General features: G+C 42.1%; 1 protein-coding gene across 1 annotated transcript in view; it reads left to right on the top strand.

Moving 5' to 3' along the window:
* The window catches only part of csmd3b (CUB and Sushi multiple domains 3b), a 1,929,854-nt gene that overhangs the window by 1,803,707 nt on the left and 102,371 nt on the right, over positions 1-23,776 (top strand). Inside the window, exons 50-54 of the mRNA XM_085993978.1 lie at positions 679-852; positions 1,084-1,257; positions 9,688-9,861; positions 12,975-13,160; positions 13,590-13,763. Coding sequence (XP_085850104.1) covers positions 679-852; positions 1,084-1,257; positions 9,688-9,861; positions 12,975-13,160; positions 13,590-13,763 — 882 coding nt within the window. The remainder of the gene's footprint in view (positions 1-678; positions 853-1,083; positions 1,258-9,687; positions 9,862-12,974; positions 13,161-13,589; positions 13,764-23,776) is intronic.

Here is a 23,776-nt window from a genome sequence, read left to right as displayed (position 1 = left end):
TGCTTCCCTCCCCGTCGATCCTCCGGCCCCAATGCTTCCCTCCCCCCCACCCCCTCCGATCCTTCTTTGGCTCCCGACCACCCCACCCGATCCTTCCGTCCCTTCTCTCTGTGGCCTAGTGCTGCTGGCCTGGCCTACCCACCCGCAGCCAGCCAGCCTCTCCATCTGGCTGGCTACAGGTGGGAAACAGACCTTTGAAACGCTAATCAGGCCCTGCCAGGGCCTGAGGGAAACCTGTTCTCTTGGGTTTCCCAACCACTTCCTAGCACCGCTCCACCCGCTCCGTACTTGCCTCCCAATTAAAATTCCGGCCCATGTGTCAATTGAAATAGTGGGTAAGCTCCCAAACCTCTAGAGATTCTGTTCAGTAAATGGCCACTAGAAAGTAGTGAGAGAGGCTAAAGGTCACTTAACCTTCAGTTGCGTTTTACTCTTGTGAGAACATGTCTTCTTCTGAAGGAATGACCCTGATTCAGAAATTGTATAGGGAATCAAAGGCACAATTTTGTGTCCTGCTACTTGATGATACAACACTTTGGAGCTGAACAGACTGTCCCGAAGCCCTGTGTTATTTTATAGTAATATACGTGTAACATAACCAGTGTATTGTGTCCTAGCAACACATGCTCTGAGATGGTTACTGCTATATATACAATGCATACATTTCCTTTTTTTTAGTTATTTCTTGTGGAGAACTAGGACATCCGGCTAATGGGAAAAAAATTGGAACTCAAACTACCTTTGGAGCGACAGCCATCTTGACCTGTGACACAGGCTACATACTAGTTGGTTCAACAGTCAGAGAATGCCTGGCATCGGGGCTTTGGAGTGGAACTGAAACTAGATGCTTAGGTATGAGGGTATCCTTCATATATAATATATATAGAGTAATACATCTGTTGTTCATGGCATTATCAAATTGTCCAGGTTAAAGACTAAAGCTGTGTATTTTAAATGGTACTCTATAATCAAAAATGAAATGCTTAGTCATCAATGTTAATAGTCGTTCTGATAAACTTCAAATGAAGCAGATTTCTTTCTTGAGATTGAAAGTGCCATTTTATCTTTTGTTTAAATTTTAAGCTGGACACTGTGGAGTTCCAGAGCCAATAGTCAATGGTCAAGTGGTTGGAGAGAATTATGGTTACAGAGATACAGTGGTTTACCAATGTAATCCTGGGTTTCGTCTGATTGGTTCATCTGTACGGATATGTCAACAGGACCACAACTGGTCTGGACAACTCCCAATCTGTGTGTGTAAGTAAGCATGCTGAACTATTTCTGTTTTTTTTTTCATTCCTGGAATGTGGGCATCGCTGGCAAGGCCAGCAATTATTGCCCATCCCTAATTGCTCTCGAGAAGGTAGTGGTGAGCAGCCTTCTTGAACCGCTACAGTCCGTGTAGTGAAGGTACTCCCACAATGCTGTTAGGGAGGGAGTTCCAGGATTTTTGCCCAGTGACTATGAGGGAACAGCGGTATATTTCCAACTCCGAATGGTGTGTGATTTGGAGGGGAACTTGGAGGTGGTGGTGTTCCCATGAGCCTGTTGCCCTTGTCCTTCTTGGCGGTAGAAGTCACGGGTTTGGGAGGTGCTGTAGAAGAAGCCTTGGCGAGTTGCTGCAGTGCATCTTGTAGATGGTACATACTGCAACCACAGTATGCCGATGGTGAAGGGAGTGAATGTTTCAGGTAATGGATGGGGTGCCAATCAAGTGGGCTGCTTTGTCCTGGTGTCGAGCTTCATGAGTGTTGTTGGAGCTGCACTCATCCAGGCAAGTGGAGAGTATTCCATCACACTCCTGACTTGTGCCTTGTAGATGGTGGAAAGGCTTTGTGGAGACAGGAGGTGAGACACTCACCACAGAATACCCAGCCTCTGACCTGCTCTTGCTGCCACAGTATTTATGTAGCTGGTCCAGTTAAGTTTCTGGTCAATGGTGACCCCAAGGATGTTGATGGTGGGGGATTCGGTGATGGTAATGCGGTTGAATATCAAGGGGCGGTGGTTAGACTCTCTCTTGTTGAAGATAGTCATTGCCTGGCACTTCTGTGGCACGAATGTTACTCGCCACTTATCAGCCCAAGCCTGAATGTTGTCAGGTCTTGCTGCATGCGGGCATGGACTGCTTCATTATCTGAGGATCCAAAAAAGAAAAGCTTTGTTAATATAAGGCTACCAATATGATGGCTGCATGATGCACTAAAGTGCATTGCCTGTCCACTCCTCAGAAAATCAGGCACAGATGCTTGAGGTCTACAATATGTCTGAGGCAGCCTGCACACCCATGTGTCTGTGCACAAGCTGTGTGTTAGCGCTGACTTTTATAATAATTAGGCGACTGTGCATAACACACGGGAGTGCCGAAGCTGTGCTCCAGCCACACAACATTTGATGCTGAATCGGTGGTTGCCATTACAGTTTTAAAAGAAAATTGGGCAACTCTGATCCTATGCCGTCCCACCTCCTTGCCTTCTTATCACATTCCTGGTGACCCTTCTCTAATACAGAGAAAGTGAAAAGTGTACAATAGGCAGGCAGCAACTCTACACTGTAGCCCAATAATGCAGCCCTGGTGCTCCCACTGCATTCTAAGAGACAAGCCCAGAAAGTCAGTAAATTTTACAAATGGGCTGAACTTTCATTTTCTGGTGATGCAAGCCTGTTGGTGCACACCTAGCACAGGTGACGGTGGTGTAGCACTTGGGCTGCATCATTGATCCCATAGTTTGTTTTCCAAGTAGTTGTCAATGGGTAAAACTATTAACAACAGGAAGTTATTACACAGATCTGTCCCAATTCTTTGGTTAAAACTCACACTGTGCAAGCAGAGTATTATTGGCCGATCACAGTCATATAGATCAAATGCGTGCACTATTACTATTTCATGCATAGATAGCAGGCTTTAACTTAATATAGAGAGATAAGCAATGTGGAAATTTTGAAGTAAATATTAAACATTTGAAGAGAAATACTGAGTCTTTTTTTAAAATTTAAATGCCTTGCATTTTATGTCTGGCAACTGATAGTTGTCTCAAGAAGATTTTGGAGAGAGCTACCTCTGCTTTCTGGTTGGAAATCTTGGTGCATGCACAGAAGCTATCCTATTATAGGATTCCATGTTTAGGTCAGGAGTAATTGACTGCAGCAGAAAGTATCCAAGTAGCAGAAAGGCTTTGATACTGTTTATTCTGAGGTTTCTGCCAAAGCTACTGTGTAGCCGTCCACCATAAGGTGCAGAAAACAGGACCAAAATAACGTGTCCTCAGGTTCTCCCAGTCTGCCCCTACAGATAAAATTGGAAGCTCATTTTGTAGAGAATTACATGGGTCCACACCTATTACGATATCATGTGGTGCATTGGAGAACTATTCCATGTTTGTACTTGACTCAAAAAGACTGGATTTTCCTCTTCCCACCTCGATGGGATTGGGGTAGGACCTCTGCTGCTGCCCCAACCCACCATGATCCTGGCTCAGTTTCCTGTGTCAAGGGTTATTATTCATGGCGAGATTCCTGCTCGCATGCCAGTGGCCCAGGAAGATCCAGGTGGTGCTGCAGTGGGGCCACTGCTGCAGCACCAGAAGAGGCCAAATTTCAGCTGGGATAGCGATGCAAACTCCACCCCATGAGGTATCTTTTATATTGATCCGTTCCATATTTTGTACCTGACACTAGTACAGTCTCACTGTGAGAGGTTAGAAGCAAGAGTGACCTACAGGATCCATTTAGCAGAAGTAGTGCTGCTGAAGATTGTTTGAGTTGTTTTCAGCACTACATTTGAAGTGTTCTGATCAGCATTGCCCCAATATTCCTCATCACTTCACACCTGGATGCTAGTCACACAGAGCCCACCTGAAGTGCAAGGCGCCTGACCTGACCTGAACCTGTCTTGATTTGTGGCTTCAGGTAATTTGCATGGTTCCAATGTTCTCCCACCCCTCCAATAGAGTATTATCCTTAACAAGGGCTTGTGCCTAAAACTGAAGGCAGAAGACCCGAGGACCCAATGGGTCACCGTGAGGAAAAAAAGGGTCTTCTTTGTCTTGCTGTCAGCTTCTCTCAGGCCCTCTGATTTGAGGGGAACGGCAACAGTTTCTTTGGGCAACTCTGCATCAGGCGTACTTCTAACGAACGTTCAGGAAAATTAGACAGGAGGTCAGGAACACCCCCTCTATCCTCATTTGCATGACAGTCCTTCACCTGTGCTTGTTCCAGATGTAGGCTTTGTCAACCCTAAGGGAAAGCTCCAAAAATCCTGGGGTAATGTAAAGACAGTGGAGACCTGGGCCCCGAATGGAGGCGTAAAAGGCAAGTTTTGTCAAAATGTTCTGTAGAATTCATACCCATTTTACCAGCTCCAAATTATGCCAAAACTCCTTGCCAATCTTATTAGCATGCGTCACAACGTTAAGATTGGCATAGTCAGGGCCCGAGGAAAGTCGCAACGTTAAAATTGGCATAGTCAGGACCCGAGGAAAGTTGCAACGTTAAAATTGGCATAGTCAGGGCCCGAGGAAAGTCGCAACGTTAAAATTGGCATAGTCCGGGCCCGAGGAAAGTCGCAACGTTAAAATTGGCATAGTCAGGGCCCGAGGAAAGTCGCAATGTTAAAATTGGCATAGTCAGGGCCCAAGGAAAGTTGCACCATTCTATCTTAAAGTGCAAAAATTAAAGTTTGAAGCCATCTAACCATCATTTATGTGCTTTAATAGCATGTTTAAGAAAATGCAATCATGGAACCTTTTCAATGTGATTCATTCTGATGCCATAAAAATCCATTCAAAGAAAAAGAAAATATAGTGTAGATCTCAGTGAGGAGCAATTAAAAAAATTGCTTGAAACAAATCACCATAAAACACCAGAAATATAACGTTGGGTCCTGCCGTGCCTACAATTTTGAGCTTATATTTACGTTCATTCTGAACCAGTGTAATTGCAGAGAATTCCCGTTTTCCACTCTACCACATGGGGTGGTCGGAGCTCTGTTAATGAGCAGAGATTTTGAAGAACTGGCGCAAAAGATTGATGAAGTTAGGCGTAGTGTGAGTATAGGCATGAGTCTCTTATGCCCAAATTTTCTCCATCTTCTGCACCGTAAATCGCCATAACGCTGTGATTACGCATTTGTTTGGGCACAAATTTAGAGGAAATTTTGGGCCCTGGTCTCCCAGATCTCTGCTCCTTTTTCCTCTCCATTACACCTGGAAACTGGGCATTCCCCAGGCACATTGGAGAGGAATGTCAGAGCCTTTAATCACTACATGTTATCCTAGCAGTGATTCACAAATTCCTATAATCTAGATCCAGCTAAATGATGAGGTGATAGGAAAATATGAAGAGCATGGAATTAGTTGGTTATATGTCACTTTGCTCCTTTCGGAGCAGAATCATTGCTGGGCTAGCTTGCTTGGTTTGTTGGTAATTTTCAGGAAATGGTCAGTGGCAGTTGATCAATAAAGAAAACACAGGAGTCAACTTATTGGTATGTGCAAATCCCATATTTATTTGTTGTGATTAATGAAAAAAATAGTTAATGGATTTTGTTTAAACAGAATAGAAATTAGATGATTCTGGAAAAAGGAAGAGTGCCACAGGGAGGATTTACATCACAGATAAACATGTACAAGGAATTAAGCCGTGTGAAGATTTGCACAACATTGCATTAACGTAGTTTGTAGGGATAAGAATGTGCCTGTAGCTATGGATTATTCTGGTTTCAGTAAGAATTAACATTATTTTTGTGCCCTGTCAGAAGAGTAATAAGGGAAATAAAAATGGCATAAGATTGTTATATTAAAAGTAGCATTTACATTTAAATCTATATTATTAATCCCTTTTTTAAAAATTAAAAATCTATCATTGGAGCTAATCAAGTCACATAATTAATGATCTTGAAACGCCCTCTAATGCTATGTGGAGTTTTCTGTTTTCATTTAGAACAGCGTGTGGTGTCTGATGAAAAAAATAACTAATCAGTGGGATATTAGTAAGATTCCCTGTATAGTTGTGATTACATATATGGTACAGATGTGAGCAGCAAATTTACTGTATATCTAGATTTTGATAAATAATTTCTTTAAGAAAACTAAAACTATTCACAGAATCCCTTTTTGAGAATGAATGATTAATATTTAAAATGGTGATACTGCCTTTCTACCCCACATTTACAATGGTACTCCTCAGCGCAAGGATATCTAATCTTTTGGAGCTGGCGGGTAGAACCTGGGGGGTGATTTTGCCAATGGGGGCGCGTTGGAGGCGGGACTGCTGCTTGTCGGGTTTTAGTCCTGCCTCCATCGACTTGTGGCCAACCCACGCTATTTTCCCTTGATTGACCTTGTTAAGCCCGCCCAACGGGCTTAGCAGGCCAATTAAGGGAAAGCTGGTGACAGAGAACATCAGCGTATGATATTTCATCTGTCAAGAATTGTCATCGTTAGACAGCTTTGAGAAGCTGTCAAACACTGACATTCTCTGTTATTTGGTGAGTTCTTGTACTCAAGACTCACCAAACCTATTTCCTAAGCAGATGGCTGTTGCATCGGAGAATGCAGCAGCCATTCTGTCATCTCTGCCGTGGAGATGCCGGAGCCTCCGGATCCCCAACGATTGAAGCCTGCAGGAAGAAACAAAGGTAAGTATACTTTTTCTAACACTTTTCACTCACCTCACATCATTACCTCTCCACTCTTGCACCCATCACTCACCTCCACAGCACACTTTTGGATCCCTCTCACCCCCGGAGAACCACTGCTCGCCTCGCTGACCCTGGCGGGGTTTCCTGATGTCGGGAAGCCCGCACCTCTGTTGGGAAAATGGGGGTAATCCTCTTAACTGCCTGTTAGAACCACCCAGCCAGTGGCCTCATACCCCTGTTCTAAAGCAATTTTCATACTCTCAGTGTAAATGTATTGGGAGATAGGACAATAAAATAACTACAATAGTTTACATTTATACAGCACCTTTTACACAACAAGATGTTCCAAAGCACTTCACAGAGGGAATGATGGGCAATTGAGCAGGAAGTAGAAGAGAAATGAAGGGTAGTGACTACCAATACAATACAATACAATACAAATCGCTTTATTGGCATGATAAGGTACATCTTATGTTGCCAAAGCATCAAAATACATTTATGGTTGAACACATAAACGCGGTTCCATTCATACAGTGTATAAACAGGTATATCCCTGAGTTTATAAATATACCAATGTTATACAAGCAATAATGGATAGCTTGAAGTGAATTGCAAGATAGTAATGTATTCAAAGGGTGTAAAGGGTTGTAAACTGAGAACGGAGTTAAGGACTGTTCAGCATCGATGAGTGCCTTAAATTCACTGAGGTATCTGTTGGCATCAATACTGTATTATGAATCTAAAGAATAAAAGACAGGTTAACGTTTGGTTATAGAACCTTCATCAAAACTTGTTTTTCATTCCAGATTTCCAACATTTGTAGTTTTCTTTTTATCTGAAACTGCTTTTTAAATTGATTTTAGAGCACTTCAGTGCAGAGGTCCATTTCTTTGATGTGAAGGTTTACCTATGTCATTTCAAGCTGAATTAATGCTGTCTGATGTTGGATAAAGGATATTGGTAATTTTATGACACAGGATCCAGCAAGAAATGCATTGTATTACAGAGCTTGTGGGATTTTTTTTAAACAATGGATTATGCAGTAGGTATAGATCAGAGAGCAGTGATTTACAAGAAATATATTACTGAGTGATGTGGCTGCATAATTCATGAGCATTGCAGGTGCCAGTGAGTTACGTAAGCAGCAACATATTGTTTACTTCTTGGCACTATCCATCTTCGATGTGCATTTTGTTTATTCAGAGCAAATCTATATCATTGCTTGTCTTTAAAGTAGTTTAAAACAATGGGGCAGATTTTGCAGTCAGTAGCATATCTACAGAGTGCGCCGCTGACATCCGAATAGAATACAAACTTACCTGATGAGGACACTCCTTCGGGAACTTGCTCTCTGATGCTGCGTACTCGAGAGCAGTGTAATGATCCATGGATCCCAGAGGCGCAGGATGTGTGGAAGTGTACCTGGGATCATATGGGCCTGGTGCTCAAATGGAAGCACAGAGTTTCCTCTTGACAGATATGTGGGAACCAGCATCAGGCTTTTACAGTTAATTGTTCAATGGGATATAATAGCTGGTACATAGGGGAATAAAGTTACAGAATAAGGTGACAGAGGAGAAAGGAGGGTGCAGACTGGCACCTGACCCGCTGAATCCACTCACAGAACAGGTATGGTCAATGGCAACAGCACCGCACGGTGACTTTAAAAGCTTTAATGTATAAATATATAGTTAGGTTTAACATTTTGTTCTTTATTTGGGATTTAGTATCGGTTGAATTCAGATTGCCCCACACAAAAAAACTGGCGAAATTACAGCACCAAGCTTCAACATCAGGATTTCAATAAAATGTGTAAACAAAACAAACTAACAGTTTCACTTTTATGTGAGCTAAATAAGCTAAATACATGCCAAACGATGCATTGGATCTTTTGAGGTATCCCTATATGCTGCTGCCTGTTTGCAACAGTCATAAAATTTTCATACACAATTGCTGGGCAGTTGGCGGGCAATGAGCCCAACTCTGCTGCAGCAGTTGGGATTTCCAAGGCGGAGCAGATGATCTGTCAAGTTGTAACTTGACAGATCGCAAGTTTGGGATTTAGCGCATGTGGAAATCCTGAACTTGCCATCCACTTCAAAGGCGGTATGACGACGTACTCTGAGAGTATGCCATCATACCCACCTCAAATTCTGGCTCAATGCTTTCAGATATACATTGGGGTAACTTTCAACATTAATGGGGGCAGAAAACTGGCAGTATTGAATCAGCTGTCTGTTACGCACCCCACCTGATTTTCCTTTCCACCATTTTCCCCGCTCCACTGATGGGCTCGGTTGTTTTTTAAGATTAATTTATTAACCTTGCATCACTTCAAATGATATCAATTCAAACAAAAACAGTTCTGATGGTTGCTCCTGGAAGCCTAAGTCACATATATATTGTATAAAAGAAATAAGAATTAGCAAGAAGGAGGTGCAAAGCAGCTGTCCGGTAGAGTAAAGAAGTTTCTGATATATAGGTATTCTGCATCTTTTCAAATCTTTATCTGCTCGAGTATTACTCTTAAGATATTTGTAAAAAAAAAAGCTACACTTAAGATGTGCCTCTGCTATTCCTGCAGAACTGATCAGTCGGCTCCTCTTGCTCATCCTGGTCCTATTGCATCCTTTTCCACCAGTGACCTCTCCCAACTGCTAGTTTTCCTCTAGTCCTTTTTATATACAATTCCCTTTACATGCTATTTCTTTTAAAATCTTTTTGTCAGTTTTGAGAACATTAACTCAGAGAAAGATCTGAAAAGAAATAGAATGTAAGAATATCCATAAATAAGCTGTCCCTAAACAGCTGCTCAGTGCTCTTCTCAGTCCAAAGTCACCTTGATTATCTGCTCGGGATGAAGAATTTCTCCTTCATTATGGTGGATGATCAAGGTTCCACATACAGTACAGGTATCTGGGTTATGATCAGTGTTAACAGTGAATTTCAAAACTATTCCTGATCCCCTCTGTGCACATTTGTAAGCAGTTCTAAAATTCTGTTGGGATTTTAAGGATTTCAGATTGTTGGTCATATGTTTCTCCTAGCAATCAGCTGTGGTCATCCTGGAAACCCAGTTTATGGGAAAACCTCTGGAAGTGGTTTCAATCTCAACGATGTTGTAACATTTTCTTGTAACACTGGATATGTGATGGACGGAACAGCCAGGGCCCAATGTCAGGCAAACAGACAATGGAGCCAATCCATACCAACATGTAGAGGTAAGTGCACAAAATTGTTGATGTTAGTGCCTTATATTGCAATAACTTGCAATGCAAAAAGAAACTAAACTCATATTTAGTAAAAAGTAAAGATGGTATTGGTATTGATTTGATTGCGGTATTAAGGTTTTTATATTACTGAATTCCAATTCAGCATACAGTGTACTGTATCAACAAGTCTGCAGCAAGAAATGCTAATATTTCCACATAGGTGAGGAACTGTGTTGCCTTTTTCCTTCAGCGGGCTACTTTTGTCAACTGTTTAAAAGAAAGATCATGTGCTGTTCTGATGAATGTATTGTGTTATGAAATATTCACCTGAAACTTCCAGGAGGGTGGAGGGGTTTTTCCCAAATGCTTGTCGTAACCACAGCAGAAGTTGGGTGGAAACCCTGGAGAAATGGCATAAACAGACGTTTCACTGGGGGTTTTCGTCCAGAGTATGAAGAACCTCCAAGGAAATTCGGCTCCTGGCCCCCACGTCAGCTCCTTCAGCCCTCCGATGTGCTCCTCTGGCACCTCCCTCCCCCAACCCTGCTTCTCTGGCCCCCTGATGAGCTCCAGGCCCTGCCCCACCACCCCCCTCCCGCTGTGCTCGTCCGGCCCCTGATGTGCTCCCGGTCCCCCGCTCCTCTTTCCCCACCCCCCCTCCCCCCATACTCCTCTGGCTCCCCTCGACCACCCACCGGCCCCCCTCCCTCCGTGCTCCTCCGGCCCTTCAGTGTGCTCCTGGCCCCCTTCACCCCCAAGCTCCTCCGCGCCCCCCTCCCCGATGCTCCTCCGGCCCAGGATAGTGGGGCGGAGGTACGGTTCCAAGCTGTGGGGGGGTCCAAGCCCCTGGGGGGTCCGAACCCCGACCTCAGGGGGTGCAGGCTGCTGGTGGGTGAGCTTGGGGGCTGGGAGGAGAGCTTGGGGGCTGGGAGGAAGTACTTAAGTTAAAGATGAAAGTGGGCAGGTTGGAAGTGGGTTGGGGTCGGGTTTTAGATTTATACAACTTTCTCTTCCCCCCACCACCCTGTCCCTCGCCTCCAACCCACCTGTTTTTTCCCGTGAAAATTCTGGCCAAAGAGTGAGGCTCTCGCATGGTATAAGGTAAACCTAAAATAAATATGAACCAACTTTTAAAAAATATTTAAAATGTTTTTAAAGTTTCTTAATTTTAATTTTTATCATAATGGAGAAATTTGACACTCCACAAAATTAAAATTCGTTTTTCAGGGCCATAATGTTTGTTTAGCAATTAATACGCTGTTAAAACCCCAGTTATACCTAATCTAACAAGGCCTAACATTTAATGGGATATTTAACAGCGATATTATCACGGAAAAACCCAAATTTTCATCACTTTCACTGATTACACTGATTGCCTGCTGTGGGGGGAGGGGCCACAACACAGCCAGTGTCAGAGTAGTGAATGACTGACCACAAGCAACTTCAGGATTTCTGCGTTTAGATGCACATGCGCTAAATCCTGAACTTGCGGTCAGTTTGAAAGCAGTAATACAGCGAACACTGTTAATTCGTCGTTATTACCCACCGCAAATTCTGGGCCAATATGAAGTAGCTCAAATAACAGAAAACGCTGGAAAAACTCAGCAGGCCAGGCAGCATCCGTGGAGAGAGAAACAGAGTTAATGTTTCAGGGTCCCAGACCTGAAACGTTCACTCTGTTTCTCTCTCCACCGATGCTGACTGGCCTGCTGAGTTTTTCCAGCGTTTTCTGTTGTTATTTCAGATTTCCAGCATCTGCAGTATTTTGTTATTATATGAAGTAGCTCAATATTGGCACAGAAAGAATTAATGCACTCCCTCTGAAGTCTAGCCTTTACTTTTTCAATTCTAAAGGAAATGTAAATGCATATTACAACTGAATTGCTTACAAATAATTAACAGCTCCTGTCACTGGTGATTTGAAAATATAAACTTACAACGGTGAATAAATGGGACATACAGGTTATCTATCAAACCAATGTTGTCTAAATAAATTCATGTTAAAAAGTATGTTCTCACCTATATACAATTAGCAGTATTGCATGCAGTGGGTGTATCACAGACTATTCCTGATAATTTAATGTTTTTTGTATTAAAAATATAGTGAATTAGCCAATTATTTGAATGAAGTATTTTAAATAACACAGCAAAGTCGGAAATTAATGATATAAGGTGGAAATACCAGATGATTTGAATTAAGCAATTTTGAATTAAGAGGAACCAATTAATAAGAAACATCTAGCTCTTTAAGAGTTATTTTCTCCCAGATTGTATTAAATATATAAATGGTGGAACAATTCTGCAGCCACATATAGAGTACCCTGGAAGTTAATTGAAATTTCAACCAGAGTTGTAAAACCTGTGGTGTGTTTGGTGATGACATTATTTTTTAATTTATTAATGGGAACCCCCATGTACCTCAGCAATAGGATTTATTGTCATACGGCCTTTATTAGTTTGAACTTTATTTGATATCTGTTTAAAGGGAAGGGAGGTATAGGGAAATGTTTTATTTTCTAGGTACTCCTCATTGGAAAAAGAAGAAATATTTCATTTTTTAAAATTTTGTCGCTATTGTCACCAGCTTTTCAGATTCTCTTTCCTCTGACACTGATCTAATAATGCCACTGATTGAGGTAAGAGCCACCTCCATCTCAGAGTGGCTCCATTTATTTTGGTGGGGTTGGAATGTCAAACTTGCTTGAATTAATCTGTGACAGTCCAACCCTGGGAAAAAGTGCTGTTGACCAGGTACTGCTCTGATCAGATGGGTGAAATGTTATTTCTGGAGTCAAGTAACTGTGAATTTTCTGCAGTTCCAGCCCCCACTGAAATGAACAGAGATATTCAAGGATGCAAGTCTCTCCCTCCCCCATCAGTGGCATGATCAGAGGCCAATTGACAGGTGTCCCTGAGCTATAATAACGGCAAAGGATATATTGCAAAGTGGTGAAAGCCTGAACATAATCTTCCCTTGTCATTCAATAGTGAAATGTTAGTTCGTAGTGGCCGTTTTCTTAATACAGTTCTTAAAACAAAATCACAGAAATACGCAGCTTGTCAGGAATTTAAAACCACAGTTAACTAGCCTCACTTTAAATTTGTTTTGTTTTATTGGTTAGTGGTGAACTGCTCTGATCCTGGAATTCCTGCAAATTCCATCCGGGAAAGTAAGATAGAATATGGAAACTTCACCTTTGGCTCGATGGTATTCTATGACTGCAACCCTGGATATTTTTTGTTTGGATCTTCAGTGCTTACTTGCCAGTCCAACGGGCACTGGGATAAGCCCCTGCCTGAATGTACATGTATGTATGTTTTATTTGTATGTATATCTTATTTAACGTGGTAAAATTAAATAAATAACAAACACTTTCTGTGGTAAATCACTTTATATTTCCATTGATTGTATTTAGATTATGGAAGCCTAGATATGACTGTTAGCAACATTAGCTTATAAACACTTAATGCATTCATATAACATTTCATTTGTCAGCTGTTTTAATGGGAATGTTAAACTGGATGATCCCTTTGTTATGTAAGCTGACAGAGGAATATCATACAAATGTGTTAAGCATTCATAAGCTAACATCACAGACAATAATTTCTAGGCTGAAATCTTTTATATTTCAGCAAGTAACCTGTCTTATGACTGCAAGCATAGAGTTTGTATTTTTGGCATGTAACAAAGTAAATCAGGGGAATTTATGTCCTGTTTTGTTATCTCTTTCAAATAGTGGTTGACTGTGGCCATCCTGGCATTCCTCCAAATGCAATTTTGTCTGGTGATAAATACACATTTGGGGCAACTATTCACTACTCCTGTGTTGGCAAAAGGCTGCTTATTGGCCCATCAATGCATACCTGCCAGATGAATGGACATTGGAGTGGCTCCATGCCTCACTGTTCCGGTATGACTAATATATGTATTGTCTATAATGAGAGATACTACCAACAATGAATTTCAGTCAGCATTGAATGGTTTCAACCTCAGTTTACTCAATACAGTGGGCATGCCATGTTTTTGATTGCCACCATTCATTCTGGAGCATGCAGAGGGTGTTACTGGGTTCAATGATGGGGCTGTAGTTATTGTCAGAGAAACTACAAATCACAATATACAAAGATATTTCACTTAAGTTGGACTGTGGGGAAATATCTAACTCCATTTCATTGTGTCATCACAACATGGGACGCTAGTAAATTATAAATCACCTTGCATATTTAGCAACATGGACATTTCATGTACATTTTTGAGTCAAACATTCTGGAAATTCACATCATGTTGAAAGGTCATCGCAGATAAATACCTACTGCCTGATAAAAATGAAAATAGAGGATTGTATTTAATTCAAGCCATCCCTTTTACCACTGCTGGATGATGTCTTGACAGAGCTAATTTCCAAGAGTTTTTAGCATTACAGATCCATTTACCACTTTAATGTTGCTGCAATTGTCAATTTTTGATGGCTTTACAATTGCAATTATGTTCAGCCTGGAATTGTGCAAGTTTTTTAATGACTTATTGGGGAAATATGATTGCAGTTTTATCATATCGTTGAAGGGATTTCATCAGAGAAATATCAGTTGCATGGCCTTCCCCTTATGCTATTTTCAGATTTTGTTTTATTTTGATCTCAGAAGCAGTCACAAGGGAGATAGGTTGGCAGCTAAAGCAATAGTGAAGGAGCAGTCAGGGACTGTAAAATGTTTACATCTGCAGCCACAAGCGTCAAAGATGGCATTGCGTACCCGTATAATGAAATTCATATATTAATTATTGAAATGTATAAAGGAGTATATAAAATATGCACAGAATACAGGTACAATGCATTTTTCTGTATTGGAATCTCTGGTTTTCATTTTTCTTTGTGTCTCTGTTTTACTGTCTTTGATCTTGTGTGCAAAAAACAAGGTGGTAGAATTTCCGTGGAGGTTCTGCCAATTTCCTGCCTAGCTTTAGTGGAAGCTCAACAGATACTCTGGTGAAATGGCACAAATGCCATTTACATTTACAAAGGTTCTGCTGATCTCCTGTCAAAGTTACAGTGGGAGATTGGAAGAACATCTGTGGAAATTCTACCCCCAGGTGTTTTTGAAACTTTGAGTACCAATAAAATGTGTTCGCTCTGAATATTAAAACTGTGCAGTGTGCTGGTCAGACCACATCTTGAGTACTGTGTACGCTTTCATTGCCAAGACACAACAAAATGTTTGTAGAGGCAGGGTCCAGCAAGCAATGAGGCCAATCACCAGCATAAGAGGGGGTTATGATGAAAGACAGAGAAAATAGGGCTTTTTTAGCTTTGTAAGGCGGAACCTTATAGAAGTATATAAAGTATTTAATGGCATAGAGAAAGTAACTGCAGAGTTTCAAAGTAGAACAAAGCATGGAAGGTAAAACTAATGTCAGGAAGAATCTTTTCATGCAAAAAGTGATCAATACTTGGAATGATCTGTGAGTAAGGTTGTGAATATGAAAACCTATCCAACTTAGATATTGACATTTGATTTGCTTGCTACTACCACACAGAAGAAGAAGAATATGAAAACTATTGATTCATTCAAAAGCTAGTTGATGGGGAGGACTGTAATTATTTTTTTTCTGGATGAGTTGAATAGTCTCCTTTTTCTATATTTATCTTGTAATCTCTCCCATCTGGTACCAATGTCTTTGTTTTCCATTACCCAGTTGTTGCTCCTGGTGATTCTCTCTCATTCCCCACATCAACTGGCTGCATTGTAAATACTGTGTTTTCACAACACTAAAGAAGCTGAGAAGTATTCTGTGGCTTATTTGTACAAGTAAAGTGGAATTCCATTGGCAGTATTGGAATTTATTTTTACTCACTTGGTTGTCAAACACTGATGAAAGAAAGAATTTGCATTTCTATAGTGCCTTTCATGACCTTATCATGTTTAAAAAATTCCAAATCATGCAGCGAGAGCCTTTTGAACATATTGGCCCCAAAATTGCATGGCCATTCCAGCTGATTCCTGCCATTGCTGTGACGGGGATCTATCAAATCAACGGCAAACTTGGTTGGGACCCGGCCTTAAGTGAGAGGTTCTGTGATGGCCTCTACCCCTGCTCTTTCCAAAAGGGCATTGATGTAAACGAGGGCAGGGTTTACATAGAATTACGTAGAATTTACAGCATAGAAATAAGCCATTCGGCCCAACTGGTCTGTGCCGGTGTTTATGCTCCACAATGTGCCCCATACTGCTGAAGTTCCATTCCTTCAGGCCCTTCAAACAGTGGCGAGGTCTGCGGCAAGCTCTCAGGATAACTGCTAAGATCATGTGAGAAGTCACACAACACCAGGTTATAGTCCAACAGCTTTATTTGAAATCATGATCATGCCTCATCCCCACCACTCCCCCGCCCATCTGTCATCCGAGCCACAGAGTTTCTGTTTTCCACTGCAGAGTGCACACTGTCTCCATATAGGAACACACCCTGTGTACATAAATCAGGAGAACTTGCATTCAGATTAACGGAACCAGTTGCTTTAAGGCACCCATGTATATGCAGGGGTATTGCTGGAGTTGAGCAAACTAAAAATGTGCAGCTTATTAGTACAGGCTACTGATAAACTCCTGCTGCATGTCCAGCTAGACAACCATATCTTTCAGGGTATTGACTTGCATGATTATCTGGAGCTGAATGGTGAAGATACAGCAGCCCACAGTGACTGGAGCTATAATCAGAATACTAATGGAGAGATATAACAGAGGCATAGTACACTATGTCAGGAGGATGGAGCAGAAAGAGACAGCCTTTTTTAGAGATTTAATGACCGTTTAAGCTAGCATTAAACCCTTAAGTTGTTCAATTTCATCATTTCTGGCCGTGTTTGTCTGATTTGAAGAGAGGTAAGAACTGCCGGCAGCAGCAGGTAAGCACTTTTCCAGCACTGCTTGTGGACCAGGAGGAGCAGCAGTGCTTCCCCCAGGCTAACCTGCCTTCCCCCCCAAAGCTCCGCCCCCAGCCCACAATCCAATGCGATTTCCCCCCCCACCCACAATCTGATGCCAACCCACAATCTGATGCCAACCCACGATCTCTCCCCCCTATCAGGTCCCTGGCTGCGGTCTTCTACCTCAGACCTTCCCGCCCAACAGCTGGACAGTCTGTCAATCTGGTCAGCTGCCAGACAGGAAACGGAGAAAAATTTCAAATGAGGTCCTGCCGTTAATTTCGGCAGGACCTCTTTGTTCCCTGTATTTCCGGGTTTCCCAGCCGCTAAAATTCACCCACTTCCTCCCACCTCGCCATAAATATCGGGGCCAACAAGTCTGTCCATTTTTTCTGAAATCAATACCATCTACCAGCTTTCTCACTATTCCTCAATCACACTTTCATCCAAAAGCACATCCTAAAGTGTCCTGAATCTATTTATATTATCCACTTCAGCGGTCTTCCTTGGTAACTTACTCTACAATTCTATTATCGTTTTGATAAAAGGCCCACCAGATTCTTCTTTTTACAGTACTTTCAATTTCCTAACTTTTAATTTGTGTTCCTTGAACTCTTTGCCATAGTGAACAATTTGATTCATTATTATCAAATCCATTCATAATTTTTTAAACTTCAATAAGATCACCTCAGTCATTTTCCTGAAAAACAGGCCCAACTTTCTTAACCTTTTCTCATAATTGAAATTCCTATTACCTGGAATGATCCTTGTTACTCACCACTGTACCCTCTTAAAAGCAATAAAATTCTTCCACTGACTAAGTGACCAGTATTCCACAGCACTCCCTATATGGCCTCTGATCAATGTATTATACAGTAAAAATACAGTGGAGCCCAAAATCCCCAGATCCCCTTTGCTCCTGACCCAGCCACAATATCTGAGGTCAGGGCAGGGTCATCAATTTTAGATATATTCGGCAAGCACCCATGCCAGTATGGACACAACTTGACCACCTGCTAAGGGTGGGGCGGGGGGGCAGCGCAGGAGGAAGATGTGGTGCCAGCCAGTAAAGTGGGGATAGGGGGTGGATGAGTTGCACTGATTTAAATGTTTTTTCTTACTTATTGGCAGTTGGCCTTTTATATAGAAGGGCGAATTTGACATGTTGCTTCTGGCAGATGTCTGGAGTGTCCAGACCAAGACCCAGACCTGGACAGATGGACCACACTTGCACCCATCCAAGGTTTTGGATACCGGTTTCTTTCTGGTATCTGGATTGCTGGGTACTCAAGGAATTTAGATTTGATTTATGCTCTTTTCCTGTGCTAATGGAACACAGTATTTTATTTGCTTTTCTTTTAAACATGTGCTGACAGTTTTATAGATTTATCCACTATAACTGCTAGATCTCTTTCCTCATCAGATTGTTACACACCTTGTTCCATTAAATACATACTTATCAACATTGCACTGCATCTGGAATCTATTGATCCAGATAGCTAAAAGGTGAATTCTTAGGAATCTGCTGCATTCTTCCTCATTTCCCTGCCTCTTATCTTTTTCAACACCAATATTTCTTTTTTGCCCTCCTCTGTTAAGGATGTTGACTCATCAGAGAGGTGTTGTTCCATGGATGCTAGACGATCATTAATACCTTGCCAGAGTAACTGTGAGCCCAGTCAGTGAATGTCAGCAAGTTGGTCCACCACAGGGGCATCACAACTGAGTTTGATCTAGTCTTCATCCGATATCCACTTGCATATGGATATCTGGATCGTAAACCTTAACCAATTTTACCCTGAGTTGTAGCTTTCTACTTCACCTTGACTAAGATCAGCATGTACTGGGGATCAAAGCTGAGACCTTATTGGTTTGTGTTGCTCAGCTATTTTTTTGAAGGAATTTAGAAATAAAGGAGCCGGAGTAGGCCATTCAGCCCCTCAAGCCTGCTCTGCCATTCAATTAGACCATGGCTGATCTGTACCCTGCTTCGTTCCATGTCTCTGATACCTTTACCTAACAAAAATCTAGCGATCACAGTTTTGAAGCTCTAATTGTATAGGAGCATGAAATTGTTGGCCCATTTATGGCTAACTATTCTTTCCCATTTTTAACCAAATTTATATTTGTTTAACTCCTATTTCATGACTTTTTACCCTAGCCATTAATTGCCAATGTAGAATCTTGAAAAACCGTTTCTGAAATTCTAAGCATATATCAACTTTATTCTATCATGTTAGTAATGCCTTCAAAAAAATTCCAGCAGATTAGTTCAACATGACTTCCCTAGCTCCCCCAATGGCTTTGATGGTTAAGGCAGTAAGTAGTTGAGCCAATAGACTAGGGAGGTTCTAAATTTGATCCTCAGTCTGTGCTGAGTCCACTGGCCTCAGCTATAGGATCATGACCATTGGCCTCAGCACCTTTGGGTTAGGGACTACTCTTTAAAAATTTATAATTGTCCAAATGGTCACCCTCTAGATCTCCAAAAATTGCTTCAAAGACTTTTGTTAAGACAGATGTTAAGATTACTATTCTGAACTTTCCAGATAGACTGACCTGTCAGTAAATAATAACGTTTAAGTTAGCTGTTTTCTTATCTTCAGGAATCTCTCCTGAATTTAGCAAAGTAACAAAAATGTCACTTATAGCTCGACTGATTACTGTCCCCATCCCCAACTCCTTTAACATTTGAGGGTGCAAGTTTTTTTGGACCAGATACTTTTTATGTTTTACGAACATTTGTCCTTTGCTGTTTATGTACTGTCCAGCTGCTCTCCTTTTGCCGTCTCTGTCCTGGAAACCACATTAAAAAAGCAGACAGATGATGTTAGTATGAACATGTTAAGGAATCATAAAGGAAGAGTGCTGGTCAAAAATGTTATCTCGCTATCTGATTTAGGCAATTTTTCTTCCTGATGATATATGAAGTTATTTTTTAAAGTGGAACTCCCCCACCGCCACTTCACAAATTTAGGAGTACCAGTAATCCTCTTTATCTACAATAAACTATCATCAAGTGACCTCAGAAATTCTCCAACATTGACATCAGGACTCGTGTGTTTAAAACACTTAGCTGGAATTATGGAAATCTTGGGAGTCACCACAGTGAAGTTTTCCTTTGGAGCACTGAAACCCTGGAACAATTACCAGCCAATCAGTAAAACAAGCACACTCAGATGAAGCACATGACTAGAACAAAAGCTGAACCCTGCACCGCACCCAATCCCCCAAACTGAGGTCATTTATATTGTAGCTCACGATTAAATAACTGCACTGGAATTCCTCAGCCCCACCCCACATAACTGAATAGCAACATTCCAATCTCCCTTCCATCTCACTGAGCAGCAAACTCTCATTCAACCGAAATAGAGTACAAATCGATTGAACCCCGGCCCATCTCAGCTTCCTCTAACCGCCCCCCACATTGAACAGGATTCCCCAGGAATTTGCCCCTTAGAATTTAGCCTCTCCCCTATAATGGAGCATCTCTTGATCCCCTATTGAGGAATGTTTTGTCCTACTCAACCTCCCACTGGGTCTCTTTTGGCCTCTCCTCACGCCTCCCCTATTCCTCTCTTTTCTACTCTCTCCTCTCATTCTTCTGCTCCCAGCCCCACTCTCCTCTCCCTCTCCCCCTCGCCTCCCTTCCTCTCCTCTCATTTCCTCTCTCCTCTTTCTCTCCACCCCATATCTCCCTATCTCCTCCATGTTTTTTCCTCTCGCATACCCCTTCTCCTTCCTACTGTTCCTCTCTTACTCTCTCTATCACCTCATTTCTTCTTCTCTATCTCTTTATTCTCTCTCCTCTTTTCTTTTCTCCCTCTAACCCCCACCCCTTACCTCACTCTCTACCCAAATTCAAATCCCCATTCACTGTGCAGCATTGCAAGATCCACCCCCCACCCACACCCCAAGCAGCAGTGTAACATCAGACCTCACCCTTCCTCACATTGAGCAATTTCAAACAACCCTCCAGTGAGCAAGTATTCAACATCAGGAACTCCCTCCTCCCACAGAACATGAATTCAATATCGGGAAACCCTCTAAAGAGCAGTATTTCAACTTTGAAAAGGGAAGAGAGGGGAGAGAAGGAATGGGGAGGAGAGATGAGGAGCATGCGGAGGAGAGTGTGCGAAGGGAGGGGAAGTCTGAAGGAGGTGAGAAGTAGGTAATACAGAAAGGGGAGAGGGGAAAAGGAAATGGAGCAGTTGACAGGAGTAGGAGGAGGGACAGGAGGGTCGGGAGGGAGATGGGTGGGAAGTAAATATGACTGCGGTGAAAATAAATCCCTTTTAATGTAAGTTTACTTGGTAATATATTAATGTCATCTAGGTCTGTGTTCATCAACTCCAAGTTAAATAATTTGGTTGCATTTTCATTATCCATTTCTCTCAGTATTTTAAAAACCTGGTTCATCTCTCCTGTAAATATTTCCCCTAATGAGAAACCTCCATTCTGTGAGCCTGTCCATAACTTTACGGTATAAGTCCTGTAATTATCCTCATGCCACAACATGGTAGAATGTGATTTTGTGCCGCAGTTCACCTGCACTGTTGAATTCTCATCTCAGATGCAACACCACTTGGGAGGAAATGAAGTAATTTCAGGTAAACAAGTCTGATGCTTTAACAACACAGCAATCCTAGTCAATCAATTAGGCTAATATGAAATGCATTTCAACAGGTATTTTTCAGTTAAGTCTTTCAAAAGTGATGACCACAATATTTACAAAATATAGATATAGACATGCAAATTTAAAGTAATTGCTTCAATTTTTTTTAAAGAATGAACTTTATCTACAGCAATGTTAGGACAAATAGTCAGTAGAAGGAACGAGTGGTCTGGTGAATGAATCCCTCAAACATTTAGCAAAAAGTATAGATTGTATGAACATGAACATAGACTGAATAAGAATCTGCATTAATTACACAGTAAAACTCATACTTAATGGATTTGAATAGCCCATATATTCCACTGTGAAATGAGTCAATCTGTTATGACACTGCCCGGAGAGAGGAATACTAAACAGGAATATCCCAGTTCTGTATGAGGTCACTCAAACACAAGATAAAAACGGAGAATCTTTCAAAGGATACCTCCTATAAATATAAACGCCACACCAATCCCATCTGTCAGCATAACTCGGTGATTAGGAGACTACATTTGAAACTTGCTATGCGTAGGATTGTAGGTTCAAAGACAAATGAATATAACATGCTTTTATATTATTTCCATATTAGGTGTTTTGAACCAACATACATCACTTTTTTTTAATTTCTCTCTTGCCACTCTCCATTATGTAAAGGATACTTTATTTAGGGTGACACTTTGTTTTAAAGCCTTTCCCTGGAGTTCCAAAGGTCAAATAGGTAAACTGATGACTAGTGGTTACGCTCCTGTGAAGTGCCTTGGGACGTTAAACTACATTAAAGGCATTGGCCCAGAAATTCGGGTCGGGGGCTTCCCGCGGGTGCAAGCCCCCGACCTGCACTTACCTAGCGCGCCGGCCGTTGAGCTGTGGGCCCATGTGGAATTCCGATCCTGGGCCTGCTCCAGCTGCCGGCGCGCAGTGCTTGCGTATCCCAGGGGCGCAGTTAGTTTGATGCGTCCCCTGGGATCACGTGGGCCATGGGGAGCAGGGAATGCTCCATTCATAAATTTGACAGGAAGAGCTGTCAAAACTTATAAATACTACGGGCCCCAAAACATCACTAAATCTTCAAATATTTTTTTTTTTTAAACATTTTTTATTAATAAACTATAAATTACATGAAATAACTATTTTAAACAATAATTTAATTTTTTTTTTAAATAATTTTATTTTCTAATGGGGCTAAAAATAAACTTACCTTGCTTTAAAGTATTTAAAAATAATAAACTTGTGGAAAAAATGTTTTAATTTTAATTAATTCACCACTTACCTTGTAAAAAGCAGAAATGTGTAAATTCTGGAGATGTACCCTCCCGGGAAAACCTGCAAAAAAAACGCAAGTTAGATGCGCACGCGCAGCGTCTCCCGCGCACGCGTACGACCTCTTAACCCCTGCTTTCAGGGGAACGGAAGTGCCGGTTTCCCGCGCATGTGCAGTGCATGCAGGAAACCGGCACTTCCATTGAGCTTACGGGTGAGTACCCCGTGCGTACTCTCCTCTCCTCTCTCCTTTCCCTCTTCTTGGTCAACCACTGGCTGGGCAGGTTGCGTGCGTGTGTGTGTGAAATGAGGAAGGCACAAGAGTAGAGTTGTTGTGAGGGGAGGGGGTAAAGCAGGAGCTGCATGCTTACACCATGTGCACTTTGTAAATCAGAAGATATTGTGGGATGAGGGGGAAGTGGGATGTGAGAAGGAGCATAACATATGAGGATACTAGCATCTTTAGCCTTTCACCCCCGCCGCTGGCGAAGGGCTCAGCCATGCCCCTGCCAAGAATGGCCAGCACCGTCTCCTCCAAGGTAAAGCTAGGAATCTGACGTGTGCCTCGTGATTGGTAGAGATTGTTGGTATGTGAGTGATGGCAGGTGGGTGGGGTGGGGGTCATGCGATGAGCAGTGTGTGAGGCTAGTGGTGCAGTTGGTAGGAGATGACTTTTGAAGATGCATTCACTGATCTTGACCACTGGTCTGAGGACATGAAGCTTGTTTGGGCATTGGAGCCAGGGTGTCGGGGCAACACTGCTGGCAGTTACGATGTCGGTGATGTAGTCCCACGTCATTCTTTCTAGAGGGCCACCTGGCCAATGTTCCCACTAATTTTGTTTGTGTGCGCGGTCCCTTTAAATCTGCTGCATGGCTGCATGCGTGGTATCTTTTCCAGCTTGTGAGCAGGCTGCAAGGGACCTCCAAATTGATTCGTGGCTGTGCACCTGAGGGGGAACATTGTTCCGGGCCCCTGTGGGTACAGGACCTCTCTTGCAGTGTTGACCCCCTGCACAAAGCTGAAGTGCTGTGTGCGAGACCCTGGGTACCCATTCCCTGGCTTGTTGAGCTAATTGTGTTAGTGCCGA

The sequence above is a fragment of the Somniosus microcephalus genome, chromosome 7, assembly GCF_052327205.1.
Source record: "Somniosus microcephalus isolate GS21.2 chromosome 7, FLI_Smic_1.0, whole genome shotgun sequence".
Classification (NCBI taxonomy): Eukaryota; Metazoa; Chordata; class Chondrichthyes; order Squaliformes; family Somniosidae; genus Somniosus; species Somniosus microcephalus.
Note: the sequence above shows the minus strand (reverse complement) of the source record. Positions and strands in the feature narration are given on the sequence as shown.